The 21,417-nt window shown below is 39.7% G+C and overlaps 1 protein-coding gene and 1 long non-coding RNA gene across 2 annotated transcripts in view; both read left to right on the top strand.

The window, feature by feature from the left end:
* The window catches only part of LOC148195245 (uncharacterized), a 29,060-nt gene extending 18,317 nt beyond the window's left edge, over positions 1–10,743 (top strand). The window contains exon 3 of the mRNA XM_088095135.1: positions 10,624–10,743. Coding sequence (XP_087951261.1) covers positions 10,624–10,743 — 120 coding nt within the window. The remainder of the gene's footprint in view (positions 1–10,623) is intronic.
* An 82-nt stretch (positions 10,744–10,825) lies between these two features.
* On the top strand, positions 10,826–12,972 carry LOC148195244 (uncharacterized). Its single transcript, XR_015780950.1, has 2 exons — positions 10,826–11,879; positions 12,294–12,972. It is a non-coding gene; the product is annotated as an uncharacterized LOC148195244 (long non-coding RNA).
* The last annotated feature ends 8,445 nt before the right edge of the window (positions 12,973–21,417 follow it).

Raw genomic sequence — 21,417 nt, 5'->3', positions numbered from 1 at the left:
GCTCAGGCTACCTCTTCACCTTTATTGGGTTTATTCTTTCATACTTTCATTGTTATTCATCTAGGTTCACCATGAATATGGTGAACTAAACCTTGTATGTTTGTTGGGGAATCAATGTAATCTCTTGAAGCTCTCATATATGGATTTGTTGAATACATCTTTGAATTAAGACATATGCTTTCTTTTCATCATTAGTTAGGGTTTTTCCTCTTTGCTCAATGCTTGCATTGTTTAACTCATTCTAATGCATGATTATTGGTTTTGTTGATACGGACACGTACGGGGAAATCTAGATCCGGGGAATTTCTCCCAATATTTTACTGACAACATTATATTGGTTGCCTTAAGCTCCTGCACTCATGAACTAATCATTAGGAATGCTAGGAATTGTATGAACTATTTGATTAGGGAGAAGCCATCTAGAATGGTACATTAGAGAGTGGCATTAACAATGATGATTTGAAAGAGGAATTCCTAAAATATATGAGAGTGGATGAGATGAAATTGACCCCCAACAACATATTCATTCATTTAATCCATTGAAAGTGTTTATCTTATGTCTTTGCCATTGATCAATTCATGCATACATGTTTATTTTCGTCTTGCATATTAAAATTTCAATCATTGTTTTCTTAAGTCTTAGCTAATCAAGAAATCACATAACTAAACTAGGCCGTGAGTCCTTTGGGAAGAACGATACTTGGTCTTACCAAGTTTTATTACTTGAACGATTCGGTCATACTTGCCGATTGTGAAACAAGTTTGTGACATCATATTTTGGTGCTTACAAATTTGTCCATCAAAGGGTACCGGAGACATTGGAGGAGGAAATACATTAACAATAAGAGATGTGTTATATGTTGAAGGCCTCAAGCATAACCTCTTAAGCATAAGTCAATTATGCGACAAAGGTCTCAAGGTAACTTTTGAAAGTGATAAATGCACTGTTTACTTTAAAGATTCTGCTGATATTGCTTTGCAAGGTGTTAGGCATAACAATATTTATTTGATTGATATTGAAAGTGCATCTAATCATAGTATAACATGTTTAGTTGCTAAAGAAGAAAATCCTTGGCTATGGCATAAAAGAGCTGCACATATTCATATGCAACATTTAAATAAATTGATTTCAAAAGATCTTGTGATTGGTTTGCCTAAACTGAAATTTGAGAAAGACAAATTATGCACTACATTCAAAAAGGTAAACAAACCAAATCTTCATTTTCATCCAAAAGCATGATTTCAACATCAAAACCTTTAGAACTTTTGCATATGGACTTATTTGGTCCATCTAGAATTAAAAGTTTTGGTGGAAATTACTATGCTCTTGTAATTGTTGATGATTACACAAGATTCACTTGGACTTTCTTTTTAACTCTGAAGAGTGAAGCTTTCAAAGCATTTAAAATTTTTGCTAAACGTATTCAAAATGAAAAAGATTTGAAAATCAAAACTTTGAGAAGTGATCATGGTGGAGAATTTGAAAATGAGTCATTTGATAAATTTTGTGAAGAATATGGCATAGCACATAACTTTTCTGCACCTAGAACTCCCCAACAAAATGGTGTTGTTGAAAGGAAAAATAGATCATTAGAAGAATTAGCTAGAACCCTTATGAATGAATCTAATGTGCCAAAATATTTTTGGGCTGATGCAGTTAGTACTGCTTGTTATGTGTTAAACAGGATGCTTATTAGGCCAATTCTGAAATTAACTCCATATGAACTGTTGAATGGTAGAAAACCAAATGTATCTCACTTGAAAATATTTGGGTGCAAATGCTTTGTCTTGAATAATGGAAAAGATAATCTAGGAAAATTTGATGCAAAATCTGATGAAGCAATTTTTCTAGGATATTCTTTGACCAGTAAAGCATATAGAGTATTTAATAGAAGAACTTTGACAATTGAAGAATCAATGCATGTTGTCTTTGATGAGATTGTGGACCTTGAGGAAAACCCTCTTGAGTCAAACAAACCTATTGCAGGTGATGAGGATTATTTAAAGGAAGCTCTTGAAGATATGTATCTAATGAGAACTATCCTCCAGAACTTCAAGAAACACCTCAAGCTGTTGATTCTAAAAGCTATCAACAACCAAGAGGACTTTTGTAACATCCCAAAATATAGTAATTACCATAAATTAGAACTAATCACATTTTCATGATTAAACAGTACAGTCTTAACTAAATCAGCTATCAAAAGCTGAACGTTAACCAAATACAGGGTTCAGAAAAATTTAATACAGGAATAACCAAGGTCCGATGACGAACGGTTTACAAAAGCTAATAACCGAATGTCAAAAAATTTTAAGTAAACTAAGCCTACTGGACGATCTAAGTCTCGGCCTTCACTTCAACTTCCACCAGGTTTTCTTCTTCAACCACTTCCTCCAAAAGGGTATCTCCATCTGCTGACATCCACACGGATGATCATTGCATTGACAGGACGGACGTACATAAACAGCAGACAACACAAGGAAACGCAAGGGTAAGCTTAGGTAATTTAATTCATACAATCAACATACAAATCAACACATGCAAATCAACATACAAGAAATACAACACTATATCAGCATAACATTAATCATCCAAAACTCCCATAACACCGACCGTCCGGACTGTATGAATCTATGTATCTACAGGCGTTCATGCACCCGGGTGGTGTAATAACTGGGATACGCTCAACAGCTGCCACCCGAGGTTAGCCCTATCAGTCCAAAGTACTCCTAAGGACTAGGACCTCCTGCCATTCCCACACATGACCTGCCCCCTCTATGTGAGGACGAGTATTGGTAAAACCTGAAGATGTATTTTGATGATGCTGCAACTTATAGATTTTGGATGTAGTAGGAAAATATTTAAAAAAAGCAACTTGTAGATTTTGAATGTAGTAGGAAAATGTTAATCTTTGTAATTTTTACTAGAATAATCGATTATGGTTAAGCAATAATCGATTATCACAAGTCATACTTGAATAATCGATTATCACTTCATATAATCGATTATAACATTTTTGAAAACCTGTAACGGACTTGAATAATCGATTATCACTTACAATAATCGATTATTCATGGCAGTTGAGAGCTGACCTTTGGCACTCAGTGTACTTGGCTATATAATTTGATTTGGAGAAATCAGAAGGTAACGTTTTTGAATTGAGAAAGCTTAGAACACTGTGTGTCAGAGGAACGTTCTTAGAGAGCTTTTTGTTCATTGTTCCCTTGCTTGGTCTTGTGAAAGGAGAGGCTCGCGTATCATGTATCGATAGTTGGAGCAGACTCTCTTCAAGTTAGCAAGGTGCTCTGCCTGTGATGGACAAATTTATGAACACCAAATTATGATGTCACAAACTTGTTTTTCAATCGGCAAGTATGACCGAATCGTTCAAGTAATAAACTTGGTAGACCAAGTATCGTTCTTCCCAAAGGACTCACGGCCTAGTTCAGTTGTGTGATTTCTTGATTAGCTAAGACTTAAAGACAAGATATTTGAACTTTATATGCAAAAGACGAAAATTAAATATGTATGCATGAAGTTTTTGATCAATGGCAAGAGCAAAAGATAAACACTTTCAAGGAGATATATGTATGAATATGTTGTTGGGGGTCAATTTCATCTTATCCACTCTCATATATTTTAGGAATTCAACATTCAAATCATCATTGTTAATGTCACTCTCTAATGTACCTTTCAAGAAGGCTTCTCCCTAATCACGAGTTCATACAATTCCTAGCATTCCTAATGATCAGTTCATAAGTGCAGGAGCTTAACGACAACCAATATAAAATTGGGAGAAATTCCCCGGATCTAGACTTCCCCGTACGCGCCCATATCGACAAAACCAATAATCATGCATCGAATGAGTTAAACAATGCAAGCATTAAGCAAAGAGGAAAAACCCTAACTAATGATGAAAGAAAGCATAAGTCTTAATTAAAAGATGTAAAAACAGATTCCATATATGAGAGCTTCAAAAGATTACATTGATTCCCCAACAAACATACAAGGTTTAGTTCACCATATTCATGGTGAACCTAGATGAATTACAATGAAAGAATGAAAGATAAAACCCTAAAAAGGTGAAGAGGAAGCCTCAGCATCCAAGATCCTCCTTCAAAGGGGTGGAAGAGAGAGTGTTTGCTTTGTTTCTGCCAAAGATACCTAACCCTAGGAAACCCTAAAGCTTAAATATCATTCGTAAATTACAAAAAATTAGGTCCAAGCCCATAAAAGTGCCGCTCAGCGGTAAGTGCGTGTCATGTTTCTTCCCCTCAGCGGCCATTTTGCCCCTCAATAGACCTCCCGTAAGCTCCTGAGTGCCGCTCAGCGGTAAACGGCCGCTGAGCGGTGACTTCGACTTCTCCTTTTGCACTTTTTGATGTCTTTTCTGATTTCATCTCTCTCCTTCTTCACTTCTTTCACCAAATTCACCTTAAAACCTGCACAAAAACACTGAAATCAAGCATAAACCTGTCCAGCTCTCTTATTTCTGAAAATATTAATAAAAGCATGATTTCAAGCTAGTTTCTGAGTATAAAGGTTGCTTTTAGTATCAATTTTAAGCATGAAAATAACAGTTTTTCAACTGTTATCAGCCTAGTCTTGTGAAAGGAGAAGCTTTTGAATCGTTGGTCGATTGCTGGAGCAGTTCTCTTCAAGTTGGTAGAGTGGTTCTTTTCATTTTATTCCTGTTCATTATCTTGTAATCTGTTAAACCATTTTTAGTGAAAAAGGTTAATCACTATTTATAGTGATTAACGACTGGACGTAGAATCTTTTGATTTGAACCAGGATAAAAATTCTGTGTTGATCTTCTTATTCCCTACACTCATATTATTTTACGTATATCAAATGTTTGATTAATTTTCTGAAAGAAAATTATTTTTACTAAAAGGACAAAATTATTTTTAATTGTGATCGAACACGCTTTCCGCTCTCTGAGTTTTAATTCCGCTGCGCTATACTCTTCGAAAAATACCCCCTCCGATACCAACAGAGGGGGCACTTACTGTTTGAAAATTCAGTGCACACATAGGCTTGACCGAACGGTCAGCTTAATACCGAACGGTCACCGAAGCTATCTGAGAGTCATGACCGAACGGTCTTCTGATGACTTGGCCGAACGGTAAGCATGGAGACCGAACGGTCTTTAAACCGAGCGTCAACGAACGGTCTGCCAAAGTCACAACCGAACGAGTTGAGAAAGCACTGCTGGAAGCCTCTACTGAACATGCTGCATTTCATCTGCCGAACGGTCTACTACAGGAAACACTGAACGGTCTGTGTTGTACCGAACGATCAGAAAAAGCATGTAGAGCATCCCAACCGAACGGTATACAACACGTCCGACCCACTTATGATCGAACGGTCTGAGCAAGTTGATGACAAATTTATGAACACCGAAAAACGGCGCCACAAACTTGTTGAACAATCGGCAAGTGTGACCGAATCGTTTCAAGTAATAAACTCGGTAAGACCAAGTATCGTTCTCCCAAAGGACTCACGGCCTAGTTTAGTTATGTGATTCGTTGATTATTTAAGACTTAAAAACGAAATAAGTGGAGTTTAATATGCAAAACAGAAAATAAACATGTATGCATGAATTTGATCAATGGCTAAAATAAAATACAAACACTTCAATGGAATATATGGATGAATATGTTGTTGGGGTTATCAATTTCATCTTATCCACTCTCATATACTTTAGGAATTCAACAATCCTTTCATCATTGTTAATGCCACTTTCTAAATTACCTTGCAAGAAGGCCTATCCCCAATTACGAGTTCATACAATTCCTAGCATTCCTAATAATTAGTTCTTTTAGTGCAGGAGCTTAACGACAACCAATATACTATTGGGAGAAATTCCCCGGATCTAGACTTCCTCGTACGTTCCCGTATCGATAAAATCAATAATCATGCATTGAATGAGTTAAACAAAGCAAGCATTGAGCAAAGAGGAAAAACCCTAACTAATGATGAAAGAAAACATGTATCTCAAAAAAGATGTTTAAACACAAATTCCATATATGAGAGTTTCACAAGACTACATTGATTTCCCAACAACAATACAAGGTTTAGTTCACCATATTCATGGTGAAACTAGATGAATAATAATGAAAGAATGAAAGATAAAACCCTAGAAAGGTGAAGAGGTAGCCTGAGCATCCAAGATCCTCCTTCAAATGGGTGGAAGAGAGAGTGTTTGCTTCGTTTCTGCCAAAGATACAAACCCTAGGACGTCTTAAAGCTTATATCCTATTCTAAAATTACAGAAAAATTAGGCCCAAGCCCATAAGTTTTCCGCTCAGCGGTAAAGTACCGCTCAGCGGTAAGTGCGTGAGTTGGTTTCTTCCCCTCAGCGGCCATTTTGCCCCTCAACGGATCCCCCGTGAGCTTCTGAGTGCCGCTAAGCGGTAAACTGCCGCTGAGCGGCAGTTGCGGCTTCTCCTTTTGAACTTTTTGATGTCTTTTCTGATTTCATCTCTCTCCTTCTTCACTTCTTTCACCAAATTCACCTTAAAACCTGCACAAAAACACTGAAATCAAGCATAAACCTGTCCAGCTCTCTTATTTCTGAAAATATGAATAAAAGCATGATTTCAAGCTAGTTTCTAAGTGTTAAAGGTTGCTTTTAGTATCAATTTCAAGCATGAAAATAACAGTTTTTCAACTGTTATCACAACCCCAAACTTAGAACTTTGCTTGTCCTCAAGCAAACAAGATGTAACTCAATCTTCTACCAATTCATATGATGGTTCACTCATTCAAAAATTTCTTTTCAAGATAAGCAAAGACTTCAATCAAACTTTTGACCAAGATTTCAATCAAGATGTGCACATGCTTTAGTGTTCACAAAGTGAGTTAATATCAAACAAATGCTATTTTTCATGAATGATCAATCAATTAAGCATGGATGTTTATGTGCTCACGGAATACTTCCTCACCAGGTAAAGTGTTTCACTCACACACAAGTGTATAAGAGGTAATCACTCATTCACTCCACTACCACAATGTCACATGAATCAACTTTGCCTTTCATTTAACCACAATCAAAACATTTACAAGCATGCATCATCACAAGGACTTTTCAATGGCTTATAACGTGGCTGGGCTAATCAAGAAAATTGGTTTTTCTGGATCACAAAATCCTTGAGTTAACACAATTATTCTTATTTTTCCCCACTTGTCTTTACATTGAGCTTTGCTTTTTCTTTTCTTTTCTTTCTCTTTTTCTTTTCTTTTCACATTCTTATTCTTAACTTTTAGCTCAATGCTTTTCCTTTTTCTTTTTCATGCTTTCCCAACAACCCCAAACTTGAACATTTAACAATACCACAAAAGATTTTCTACTTAACTCAAGGTAAAGCTTTTCAACAAGGGTTTTCAATTTATGTTCAAGGCTAAGGGTTCAAAGGATAGAACACAAAGTGTTCTCTTTTAGTGGGCTAACTTCATGAATTTGGCCAATAAAAAGGGTTCCAACAAACGTCCTTGATCATATGATGCAAAACAAGCAATTGATTCAATCATAGAAAACCTAGGCAAAATCATTCATGCTTTCAAAGTAATAGCATTCAATCAATAAAAACTCTGGAGCTCAAAACCTCACAAATAGGCTCATTGATAACAGTTGAAAAACTGTTATTTTCATGCTTAAAATTGACACAAAAAGCAACCTTTACACTTAGAAACTAGCTTGAAATCATGCTTTTATCCATATTTTCAGAAATAAGAGAGCTGGACAGGTTTATGCTTGATTTCAGTGTTTTTGTGCAGGTTTTAAGGTGAATTTAGTGAAAGAAGTGAAGAAGGAGAGAGATGGAATCAGAAAAGACATCAAAAAGTGAAAAAGGAGAAGCCGAAGTCACCGCTCAGCGGCAGTTTACCGCTGAGCGGCACTCAGGAAGTCACAGGAGGTCTGTTGAGGGGCAAAATGGCCGCTGAGGGGAAGAAACGACTCACACACTTACCGCTGAGCGGCACTTTTATGGGCTTGGACCTAATTTTCTGTAATTTACGAATAATATATAAGCTTTAGGGTTTCCTAGGGTTAGGTATCTTTGGCAGAAACGAAGCAAACACTCTCTCTTCCACCCCTTTGAAGGAGGATCTTGGATGCTCAGGCTTCCTCTTCACCTTTCTAGGGTTTTATCTTTCATTCTTTCATTGTTATTCATCTAGGTTCACCATGAATATGGTGAACTAAACTCTATGTTTGTTGGGGAATCAATGTAATCTTTTGAAGCTCTCATATATGGAATTTGTTTTTACATCTTTTATATTTATGCTTTCTTTCATCATTAGTTAGGGTTTTTCCTCTTTGCTTAATGCTTGCGTTGTTTAACTCATTCGATGCATGATTATTGATTTTGTCGATACGGGCAAGTACGGGGAAGTCTAGATCCGGGGAATTTCTCCCAATATTATATTGGTTGTCGTTAAGCTCCTGCACTTATGAACTAATTATTAGGAATGCTAGGAATTGTATGAACTCGTAATTAGGGAGAAGCCTTCTTGAAAGGTACTTTAGAGAGTGGCATTAACAATGATGATTTGAATGTTGAATTCCAAAAATATATGAGAGTGGATAAGATGAAATTGACCCCCAACAACATATTCATACATATATTTCATTGAAAGTGTTTATCTTTTTCTTTTGCCATTGATCAAAACCTCATGCATACATGTTTATTTTCTGTTTTGCATATTAAACTTCAATTATTTCGTCCTTAAGTCTTAGCTAATCAACAAACCACACAACTAAACTAGGCCGTGAGTCCTTTGGGAAGAACGATACTTGGTCTTACCAAGTTTATTACTTGAACGATTCGGTCATACTTGCCGATTGTAAAACAAGTTCGTGACATCATATTTTGGTGTTCATAAATTTGTGCATCATCTGTACCGAGCGCGTTCAAGATCTTTACTAGCTCTTCATCCTCTGATTGTTTCTCTCTGATTCGGTCGACAAGGACACTGGATATCTTAAGGTTACAACATCTGATACCGTTCGTTCCTAGGTCGAACGTCAACCTTAGATCTCTAAAACTTTCTACCAAACTCAACTCTCGGACCATCATAGAGGAGACGTGAACTACCTTTCTGCTTAAAGCGTCCGCTACAACGTTCACTTTTCCTAGATGGTAGAGTAGTTCAAAGTCATAGTCCTTCAAGAACTCCAGCCAACGTCTCTGCCTCATATTTAACTCCTTTTGATCAAAGAGATATTTGAGACTCTTGTGATCACTGAACAGTTGGAAGGTTGATCCATATAAGTAGTGCCTCCAAATCTTCAATGCGAAGACGACCGCTGCTAATTCCAGGTCGTGCGTTGGATAATTCTTCTCATGAACTTTCAATTGTCGAGAAGCGTACTGACGAGAGTGTCGCGCCTCCCACAAAAGTTGATTGCACGAAAGAATGCAGTACAGTACTAGGAAGTGACTCCTAGGTCGTCTCTCAGGGACCAAATTGGGTTCAGTCTCAGATCTAACACGAAGTGGGGGGGGGGGTTTGTGATTGTTTTTGGTTGCGGAAAAATAAATTAAAACTGGAATTTAAACACAACTGAATTTAAAAACACTGAAATAAATTTTAAACACCGTAAAAACTGGACGGTAAAAATGGAAAACGTTTGAAAATAAAACGAACGGTAAAACACTATGACAGAATTTAAAGGTACAGAAAATAGTAAACGGTAAAATAAAAGAGACAACAAAAATAAAACACTTAACTGAAAATAAAATTTATCAAAGATTCAGCACTTGAAATAAAATTCTTGAACAGTACAGGTAAAAAATAAAACGAGTAAACTGATCCAAAACACTGTAACACACTACAAGCTTTCAGAAATAAAAAACTACATCATTGCACTGTTTAAAATGAAAATCCATAAGGCTACTGGAAGAGAAAGAGCCGTGAGCTTCTTCCAGGCCTCCAAGGCCGTGCCTTCTCTCTGGAATTCTCCCTTCTGTTATAGCCAAAAATTTCGACCAGCTACTGTGTACTTCCATCTTTCCAGCCAGCTTTCACGTTGGTTTTGTTTTGTAGCTTCTTTAAATTAATTCCTTGCATTTGCTGACCAAATTGTGTACGTGAGAAAAGAAGGTGAGGCCCTCCATTTTGCCAACTAATCTTGTCTTCTTCTTCAATATCATTCCAGCCGTGGGCTCCCTTTCATTCCATAACCATTCTCTTCTCTTTTTGGTGGCAGCTGGACCGAGAATTGTGTGCTGTGGTTTCTTCCATCCAGCTAATTAAATCATGTGAGCTCCTTTCAGCCATGGGCTTTCTTCTTCTCTGCTGAATTTAGCTTCATGTTGTGCTCTTGGATGAAGAACCCATGAGCTTTGTGTGGAGTGGAAGAGCTAAAGAAATTTGCACATCCTAAGCCAAAGTGCCGTGAGTGATGTCTTCCAAGCAAGTCATTCATTGTGCAGAAATTTTCCACTTTCACGTGGAACCCTTGCCAAATTCCTTTGCATTATGGTGGCCCCTTAAGACATGTGTTTTGCTGCCAAAATGAATGGCCGTGTGGCATGTGTTCCATTGCAAAATTTATTCAATCAATTTAGGCCAAGGATAATGATACTTGAACAACTGAATTTGACAACATTTAGACACAGCCCACGTGTCAGCATGTGAGCGGTCCACGTTTTGATGGGAAAAAGCTGCTGAAATCTGAGAAAACCTGCTTCAATTGTGACGTGGCGAGGGACAGGCACGGGCAGAGTAAGTGATTGCGATTCAAATTTGAAATTCATATTCGAACTTCGTAGAGAGAGAAGCGGCGTGAACATTGGGGACGGATGCTGTGACCTAGACAGAGAGACGAGAGAGTTGGAGAAAGGGTTCACGAGCGAGAGAGAGACGGAGTGGTTGCCGGAGTGCCGTCGTTCAACGTTGAAGGCCGTGTCGGAGAGATCGAACCCCTCCAGCCCGTTCCGTTTCACGGCGCCGCAGGTCCGACGTGGAGCGCTCGAAGCGAACAGGGCATCGTGTTCCGTCCGTTCCGGCCCAGCGACTTAGGGAGGCGTTGAAGGTGTCGCTTCGTCCCAGGTGGTTCCGTCCCTGTCCCGGAGTGCCGCCGGAGTGCCGCGGGAGGTTCGCCGGAGTCTCGCCGGAGTTTGGGTTGTTCGGTGGACCAAAAATAGGGGTTTTTCGGGTTGTCAGTCCCACCCACACCTTAGGCAATCGTCTTTGTTCCAACCGCCACACGTGGTCTTCACTCAAGGTTGGTTTCTTTTTTGATTTGTCAGTGCAATGAATGTTGAATACATGGATGATGTTGTTTTTGGATTTGATTTGGTTATGTATGAAACGTCTCCCAAGTGGATGTTGTTCTGTTACTCATTTTTATACAAGTTCTTTGGTTAATCTTACATTGCTGTAATTCTGTTCGATTGGTAGTCATGGACCTAGTTGGCCTTGCTGTCAAAAAACTTCAACCCAATAACCCACTTCATTCGGCTTTGGTAGCAGTAATGTTGGTGAACCAAGGGTCCTAGAGAATGTATTTTTATGCGAGACGAATTTGTTAATAAAATGTTAAGAATTGTTCCCAAATTACTTAGAAGTAGCTGAAATGAGGGAAAACAAACAAGCCACACCAAAATCAGAGTGATGGACGTAGTTGGCCTTGGTGTGCAAAAACTGGCACCCAGGTACCCACTTATTTTGCCTAAGGTACTAGTTCTGTTCCTGTGCCATTAGTGTTAGAAAATGTTGTTTTATGTGGCACGAATATGTTAAAAAAATGTTAAGAAATTGTTCCCAGATTACTTAGAAGTAGATAAAATGAGGGAAAACAAACAAGACACCCCAAAATGAGAGTGATGGACGTAGTTGGCCTTGGTGTGCAAAAACTGGCACCCAGGTACCCACTTATTTTGCCTAAGGTACCAGTTCTGTTCCTGTACCCTGAGTGTTAGAAAATGTTGTTTTATGTGGCACAAATTATATGAATTAGTAAATGACTATTATTTTTTTGTTCTCTTTTTTGTCGTGGTTTAACAAATGCTGACAATGTTTGTTATGATTTTCAATTTTTTGTTTTAGTTGATTGTGTTGGTGTAATGTAATTTCAGTTTTTGTGTTGGTGTAGTGTTATTATACATTGAATTCTGTGTTATTTTGATTTAGGGATTACTGTCATGTTGGTCACCTCCTGTCTAGTTCAAATATCTGGCATTTCTTAAAGAGAGTTTAAATTAAATTCATTGTGCTTGAATATGAATACTATGTATTAAGTTTCCGTTTTCTGTTCATTCACACCCCATCCGTCTAGCAGTTCCAGCAGCACGCCCATGAGAAGCTTGGGAGCTGCAACGTTGGAAGCATTCACGTCCAGCTGCATCAAACAGCAGCAACGACAACACACACCGTCTTCAAGTCCAGCCGAATTGGATGCACATGTTGAGATGGGAGAGAAGTGGAAAGCTGACACAGACCTTGTTTATTCCAGCATGGGCAGCGATGGTGTGCAGAACATGCAGAAGTGTAAACAAAATGGAGGGCCCCACATGGCTTTATCTGACAGAGAAGCAAAAGAGTGATGGAAGAAATTCATTAAAGGTTGCTAATGGGAGACAACAGCATGGCAACCTGGCTGGAAACGCACGAGGCAGCACCAGAACGAGACTTGAGAATTTGGCTTTAAAAGAGTGAGAGGCCGTGAGTGAGAGGGTTACGCTTGGGAGGAGGCTCTCGGTTCTTCTCCTCCAAGTTCAGTAGATTAGTTTTGAACTCCAGATAATGTAATGTAGTGAGATTGTTGTATGAGAGTAGAGGTGCCGTGAGGTGCTGTGAGGTGCATAGGGAGTTCCAGCCGAGGAGAAGTCACGGCAGTAGGAGCTGTTGGTGATTGGCACAGTAGACGTTTACCAATTTGAGGTGTACGGTTCGAATTTAATTTTCTGTATTGTAATGAATTTTAATTTGAATGAACAATGTCATTTAATTTCCTGTTACTGAATTGTCAATTTTATTCTACTGATGCGATTAAATTTCTGCTGAAATCTGATCTGTGTTGTTGTGTGTCTGCCATTTGTTGTTCATTGTTTGCAATTTAATTTTTACGTTCGTTTGTACTGATAGCTTTATTGTGCGAGTTTACTGTTCCTGCAATTGCGTTTCTGCTGGTTTTGAATTCTGCACGTTTACTGTTTCTGCCTGTCAAACCGTTCGGTCTTTAACGTCACTGTTAGAGATCGTTCGTCCATCTTTCATCTGATTTTTATTTGCTCTGTGACGTTCAGCTTGTCTTTGTGTTCGTGCTTGTTGTTTATCGACCGTTCGTTCTTAATCTTCATATCGTTCGGTCTGTTAGAGATCGAATGGCTCCTTCAATACTTACATCTACCGTTGGGTCACAGTATGGACGTTCGGTCTTTACCTTGCTGCTTTAACCGTTCGGTTGATTCTTTATTTTCTGGTTTAGCTCTGGTCTTGGTACCTTTAGCTTGATGAATGAATATTCTTGTACCGTTCGGTCATTAACGATCGTTTTTGTGTTTGGTTTAGTTTTCAATATCATTTTCCATTGCCTGTTATCTTCATACCGTTCGGTCACCTAATATCATTCGTCCTTTTCATTAACTGTTTAAGCTGCTTTTACTGTTCGGCTTTATTGTGCTCATTTCTGATTTACTGCCTTAACCGATCGGCCTTGTTATAAGAACCGTGCGGTTAGGACGCTCGGTATTTAGCGTTCGCTCAAATCCATTTTCGAAGACCGCTCGGTCTCAATGTTATTACAGCTCGGTTTGTACTTCTGTGCAATTTATACTTCAACCTTTCGTTCTGTGCTTTGGACCGTTCGGTCTTTTATATCACCATTCAGTTTTAACACTGGTTAGAATCCAAAAAACCCCCCCCCTTTTTTTCGTGTGGGATCTATGACTGAACCGCAATATTAGTACTTGAGAGACGACCTAGGAGTCACTTCCTACTCTATACTGCATTAATTCAAATCATCAATAACTCGTTAAATGGATTTAGAATCTTAAACAAAAGATTAACATTGGGGCACCTATTGCTGCACCAAATTCAATAAACTGGCCGTAAAAGGTTATCATATGACGCTACAAAGGCGTACATTAACATAATTACAATTTGCTTCTTAGGAGGACCACGAAAGTCACTATTGACTCGGTGTTCAAGAATCCATATAACAATTCCAATCACAAAAAATGAGACAGTCGTAGCACACCACATATCTGTTGTAAATGGTTTGAGGAACACCCAAGCACTTGATCCTGATTTGTTGTTAGGAGCCACTATGACAAGGCTAGATGATGCAAAAGGCTGAGAAAAATCCACAATCCTTGTAAGGTTAGTTACAATTGCAATGTCTCCAACAACAACATCATATACCTAAACAATTTTCAAGGATTACATGTTATCAAAATTAAGACAACACTGAATAGAAACAACCTGCCCCAAAATCCAACACTTAACTAATATGGAGGCCCAAAGATGGTTTCTCCAAACACTAAGAATAAACAAACACCATGTATGATATTGATAATAGAACAATAAGTTCTATCTTGCATCATGACCATAATAACAACATAAGTTGAACAGTATTATAATAGTAAAACCAAGTAGTTAAATCAAATAAATTATAAAATCAAACAACATATTACATCATGTTGTTAACAATGTAAACATAATGAAACAACAAAATATAATATAAGTACAATAAAGCATAGTGTATAACACTAACCCGCTTCACGATCAAAAACCTCTCGCTTTTCATGATAAACATTTGCGAAAAAGGTCAAGGAGCCAAAGTTAAGCATAATGTAGGCATAGCAACTAAAGAAACAGTGAATCAAAACAAGTCGCATGACATAGAGTCTCATCAGCCTATCTAAATGATTACATGTCTACACAATGCATAATATCTACAAAGCCCGGAGGGATTAACTCAACTGTATTCACCATTCTCCATCAGCTTCATAGCATCCTCAGTTAGCTGGTAAAATACAACCTTAGTCTCAGCAGACATTTTTGCCTTTCTGTCACTGTTACCTTTTAGCCTTCTCAAGCCTTGCAAAACCTATTGGAAGAATATCGGTTAATACTGCCCAACTAATGAACCTCAAAAAACTCTTAACGAAGTAGATATATGATATATAATTCCAGCCTAGTCAAGTATAAAGATTTACAAGATATAAAGAGAACATGTAAATGAACATGATATAAAATTAATAATTGCAGTTAGATACAAGCCAAATATAACTTTAAATATTGTTTCTTATGTTTTTATCTTTATGAACACCATTAATCCTTTATTTTGAAAAAATGGCAATTAACAGGCTTTCTCTGATAACGGTTTAGGGTTGCCATACTCAACTCAAGTTAAAAGTAAATTTGCATACGCAACTATGGAGTCAACAACAGATTCGGGTTCTCTTATTTTCTGTATTTATTTGTTCCAACTTGAAAAGCACAATGTCAAAATTACACATTCCTTACACGTTCAGATTTGAGAGTAAAATATTTTTAACTGGATAATATTTTTTAAGGATATGAACTACCCTTAGCAAGAAATTCCACAACTCCTTGGCCACATAAAGAACCAATGATTGCCTAAACAAATGGATGATCTACAACTACTCTAGAGTGAATTGGAAAATAAATATTGTATTTTACAATGATACTTCAGTAGAACAAAGAAATAAAAAATCACAAAATTAAGAATGATAAAATACATACATACTGTTTCCTCAGGTTCAAGAACATTTGCAATCCGCCTCTTCATGACGGCAATATCTTTAGAAGAAAGGTCCGGCGGCACTCCAGCGGCACTCCGGGACAGGGACGGAACCACCTGGGACGAAGCGACACCTTCAACGCCTCCATAAGTCGCTGGGCCGGAACAGACGAAACACGATGCCGTGTTCGCGTCGAGCGCTCCACGTCGGACCTGCGGCGCCGTGAAACGGAACGGGCTGGAGGGGTTCGATCTCTCCGACACGGCCTTCAACGTTGAACGGCGGCACTCCGGCAACCACTCCGTCTCTCTCTCGCTCGTGAACCCTTTCTCCAACTCTCTCGTCTCTCTGTCTAGGTCACAGCATCCGTCCCCAATGTTCGCGCCGCTTCTCTCTCTACGAAGTTCGAATATGAATTTCAAATTTGAAACACAATCACTTACTCTGCCCGTGCCCGTCCCTCGCCACGTCACAATTGAAGCAGGTTTTCTCAGATTTCAGCAGCTTTTTCCCATCAAAACGTGGACCGCTCACATGCTGACACGTGGGCTGTGTCTAAATGTTGTCAAATTCAGTTGTTCAAGTATCATTATCCTTTGAATTACGCTTCACGTATAAGGAGTTGCAATGTGGTCCCCTCCATCATTTCATTTGCAACGTGAATTTTATACATAGGACAATGCTATTCTCTTCCAAAACATTTGATAAAACCGTGGGCTGCACTTGGAACTTGGTGGCCCCATCTTTTGTTATTTAATTGAGCTTTGGACATTCCAAAAGAAATGAGGGCCGTGTGCTATGACAATAATTCAGCACTTCATTTGGAATTCTTCCATACGTGAAGTGTTGCCAAATTAATTTGTGGCCGTGTGGTGTTGTAGTTGCAGCAATAATTGTGCATTAAAATGAATGACTTCACCCTTTCACATTCAAGACCATTTTCACGTCCAAATTGCAAATACAGAGCCGCGGTGCTTCACTTCTTGTTGTAGGAATCAAATTCCTTTTTGTGGCTGGTTGCTTAAGAGTGTTGAGAGGTTTTAGCACCATCCAATGATCATTTGCAGCCACCACAAGTACCAAACAGCAAGCAAACAATGCAAACAGATTAGAACACTCAAACAACAAACACTAGACTGACATAGGAGAGTAAAAAAACATACTGGGAACAGCACAAAACGAATTTTAACAAACGAAAAACTATACATGAAAATAGACATCTAGAAGAAACTATGAAAAAAAATTGCATGGAAAACGGATAAGAATTGAACTCAAACGAAGACAAACAAGTTGACACAAAATTCAGCAAGCAACCAGCGAAAAACTGAAATGGCTGAAATACATTGGGTTCAATTGCCATTTCTCATTTAACCTTCAAATGTCCCAAATTGTATTTCCAAATTTTCCTTGTAAAATAATTAGCTCAGATAATTCAAATTAGTTAAAATAAGAATTTCCGATCAAATTTATGACAATTAGGAAAAATAGGATAATACTGTACATTCAAGCACAATTCCTTGATTAAATTCGGTACATTAAGCTAAGTGAAATCAATAAAATATTCACTCATCACGTATGCTACCGCCCGCTTCTCTTGCATGAGCACACAACCCAAACCCTGATGAGAAGCGTCGCAATATACTTCGAACGATTTGGACGTGTCAGGAATGACCAACACTGGGGCGCTCGTTAACTTCTCCTTCAAGGCTTGGAAACTTGCTTCACATCGATCGGTCCAAGCGAACGGTTGATCCTTTCTGGTCAGTTGAGTCAGCGGAGCTACTATCTTGGAAAATCCTTCAATGAACCGTCTATAGTAACCCGCGAGTCCCACAAAGCTGCGAATTTCAGTAACCGAGCGTGGACTCTCCCATTCTAATACCGTTTGTACTTTGGCCGGATCCACTGAGATTCCTCCAGATGAAACCACGTGCCCCAAGAATTTCACTTCCTCCATCCAAAATTCACATTTAGAGAACTTGGCGTACAACTCCTTTTCTCTTAATACGCCTAGAACGATCCTCAAGTGATCCTCGTGCTCGTCATAGCTCTTGGAGTAGATAAGAATATCATCAATGAAGACGACCACGAACTTGTCCAGGTACGGCCTGAAGATACGATTCATGTAGTCCATGAATATTGCTAGGGCGTTCGTCACACCGAACGGCATAACTACATATTCGTAGTGTCCGTAACGAGACTTGAAAGCTGTCTTCTAGATATCTTCTTCCTTCACCCGAATTTGATGATATCCCGATCGTAAATCAATCTTTGAAAATACGACCGCACCATGTAGTTGATCTAGTAAGTCGTCAATCCTAGGTAGCGGATACTTGTTCTTGATGGTTAGCTTGTTCAGCTGCCTGTAATCAATGCAAAGGCGAGAGCTGCCATCCTTCTTTTTCACTAAGAGTACAGGCGCTCCCCAAGGTGATGCGCTTGGCCTGATGAACTTCTTATCCATCAATTCTTCAATCTGCTTCTTGAGTTCAGCTAACTCTGTTGGCGACATACGGTAGGGTGCAATAGAGATGGGTCCCGCGGTCGACACCAAGTCGATCGTAAATTCTACCTCGCGTGGAGGAGGTAGTCCAGGCACTTCATCCGGAAAGACGTCAGGGAACTCATCCACGACCGATCGTCCTCCATTCAGTTTGCTGGATGATCGTTCAGAACTTGAACCTTCAAACCGTTCGTCCGAATGCGTCATGATCAGAAAGCAACTGGCGCCATCCACGATGTCCTCCTTTAGCTGTCCGAGCGTCACAGATAGCTCTACTTCATATTCATCCGGAAACACCAATTCCTTTGCGCCACAGTCTATGAGAATGCGATTGGCGGCCAGCGAATCCATTGCTAAGATCACTTCTAAATCTTTTAAGGGTAAACAGATGAGGTTCACTTTATAACTACGCCCCTCAACCTCTATAGGACATCTAACGCACATAGTGGACGTCCTAACCTCACCAGCCGCTGGGGTAGACACCACCAAGTCGAACTGCATCTCGCGTTCGGCTATACCCAATTTCTCAATGCACGCCTTCGAAATGAAGGAGTGTGTCGCCCCCGAATCATACAACACACAACAGGGTATTCCAAATAATAAGCATGTACTGGTGACGAGCGTACCTGAACTGGCAGCTTCAGCGCCCGTTATCGCATAGACTCGACCAACAGCCTACGCTTGTCCACCCCTTCCTTGTTGCATTCTTCCAGCGTTTGGCGGCCTCATTGCCGCTCGTCCACCCATATTGCACTCGCTCTCCCAGTGGCCGTTTCTTCTACAGCGATTGCAGTATTTCCCTCCAACTAACTGAGGACAGACTGACTTGAAATGGGGTCCTCCACATTGAAAGCACCTGACTGTCCCATGCTGTCCAGACTGTCCGGCAACAACCAAAGCTCGAGACCCACTTGAATTTGACGGCGGTGCTGGACGAGCGTACGGTATCCTGCCCCGATTCAGATTAGGTCTGGACATGATCGGCCCCCTAGCTGGTTGCTGTTGCTTCTTCTGTTGTTCAGCTTCAGCCACATTCTTTTCCAATACCTTGGCCCTCTCAACTAATGCAGGAAACAACCTGATGCATAGGCTGGATAGCAGCACTTTCAGATTACTCCTCAATCCGTTCTCAAATTTTCTACACTGTCATTCCTCACTAGTAGCCATAGTATTGAAACGAACCAGATGCTTGAATTTGTTGGTGTACTCAGAAACGGACATCCCGCCTTGCACCAGTTGAAGAAATTCCACTTCCTTGGCAAAACGTACGCTGTTTGGGAAATATTCTTCATAGAATTTACTTCTAAAAACTTCCCAAGAGATGGGACTGTGAGCGTCCGTCAGCAACATCTTCACGCTCGACCACCAATGACTGGCCTCTCCAGTCAACAAATACTCAGTGTATGCCAACCTGCGGTCGTCCAGACATCCCTTGGCGTTGTAGATCCGTTCCATGTCACGTAGCCACTGGTCTGCCTCGTCAGGAAGGCACTTCCCATCAAACTTGGCCGGACGATGCTGCAGGAAATTCTCCAAACTCCACTCGTTCTGAGGAATAGCGTTCGAAGTAGATGCCCCGGGCGTTACCCTAGTGGCCGCAATGATTTCCATCAGTTGTCTTTGGGTCGCCTCAGAGTTTGCGCGAGCGTCTTCCAAACTTTGCAAAGCACCCGCGTTCTGCTGCATTAAAACAGTGTTCTGCTGCTGTAGCCTTTCAATCACCGATTCCAATAACCTGGTGTTGTCGAATGCCTCACGGTCGTTGGGTTGTGGTGCAGGAGGAGGTCTTGGTGCCATTAGTTCTATTAGAAGCAGAGAAAACGATCAGTAGTTAAGTTCAAAGAGTTGAAAAACACTCATCAAACGGACGTTCAAGTACACAGCAAAAACATAGTGCACTCATAACCTACAGTGTCCTCTAAAAGAACAAAACTGCTCTGATACCACTAATGTGACATCCCAAAAATACAGTCATAAACTATATAATTAGAAAATCACTTTTAATAATAATTCAAAACAGTTTTCCAATAAAACGAAACGAACGAACGCTCAAGGACGAACGTCCTTGAATACAGTCTTACAACAATAAAAACGAACGCGCAAAGCCGCACGTCCAGTTACAAATTGAAGGCCGTAACATAAATGAAAACTTGACCGAACGATTTACAAAGGAAAATACCGAACGGTCGAACATAATCAAAAGATGGAAAAGGTGGTCAAACGACCACTACAACCAACACCTATAATAATAGCCGAACGTACTACTGTTCGGTCTTCACTTCAACTTCAACCAGATTCTCTTCGTTCAGCATATCTCCTAGTCGCTCGTCTCCTTCTGCTCACATCCACACGGATGATCATTGCAATGACAAGACGAACGTACAAAACGAGACAACAAAAGGAAAACGCAGGGTAAGCTTATGTAATTTAATTCATACATTCACATACAAATTCATGTAAACAGTTCATCATACAAGCATAATTCAACGTACGTAACATAATATGCCTATTACTAGACCGGCCGTCCGGACTGTATGAATTGTGTAGCTACGACGTTCGTGCACCCAGGTGGTGTGGTAACTGGCATTCTCATCAGCTGCCACCCGAGGTTAGTCCGTTCCGTCCTAAGTACAGTCTAGGACTAGGACCTCCTGCCATTCCCACGCATGACGTGCCCCCTCTATGTGAGGACGAACACTCACGGAATATCAGGATGAACCGCCAGCTAAGCTGTCCACATTCATACTTTACAATTCTCATAATCATTCAAGAGTCGTTCCTCCCAGGAACGCTCGTTCAAAGTCACAACTTTCTTTTCATCTCATATACTATTCATCAATCGTCATTCACCATTTCTCAATTATTTTTTTTGTCATCAATTTGAAGACCATAAAATAACGAACGTTTTGTCCCCAATACAACGAGGACGGACGCTGTGGACGGAATCCAAAAAGACGCTCGTTCGGATCACAGTACGAACGACAGAGTTACAATTACGTTTGGGAATAACCGAGTAACGTCCTATTCATTGGACGAACGTTAATTACCATGAGGATCAGTTGGATGAACTGACTCTCGTGAATTCAAACCGATACTCTAGGAATAATTTTAAGTGTAGAGGCCCTAGGCCGGATACATCAAACGTGGACATCTCAAAATGTTAACGAACCATTTTTACAATAATTCTCACA

This window comes from Vigna umbellata, chromosome 7 (genome assembly GCF_029865625.1).
Source record: "Vigna umbellata cultivar VRB3 chromosome 7, Vumbellata_1.0, whole genome shotgun sequence".
In the NCBI taxonomy this organism is placed as follows: Eukaryota; Viridiplantae; Streptophyta; class Magnoliopsida; order Fabales; family Fabaceae; genus Vigna; species Vigna umbellata.
Note: the sequence above shows the minus strand (reverse complement) of the source record. Positions and strands in the feature narration are given on the sequence as shown.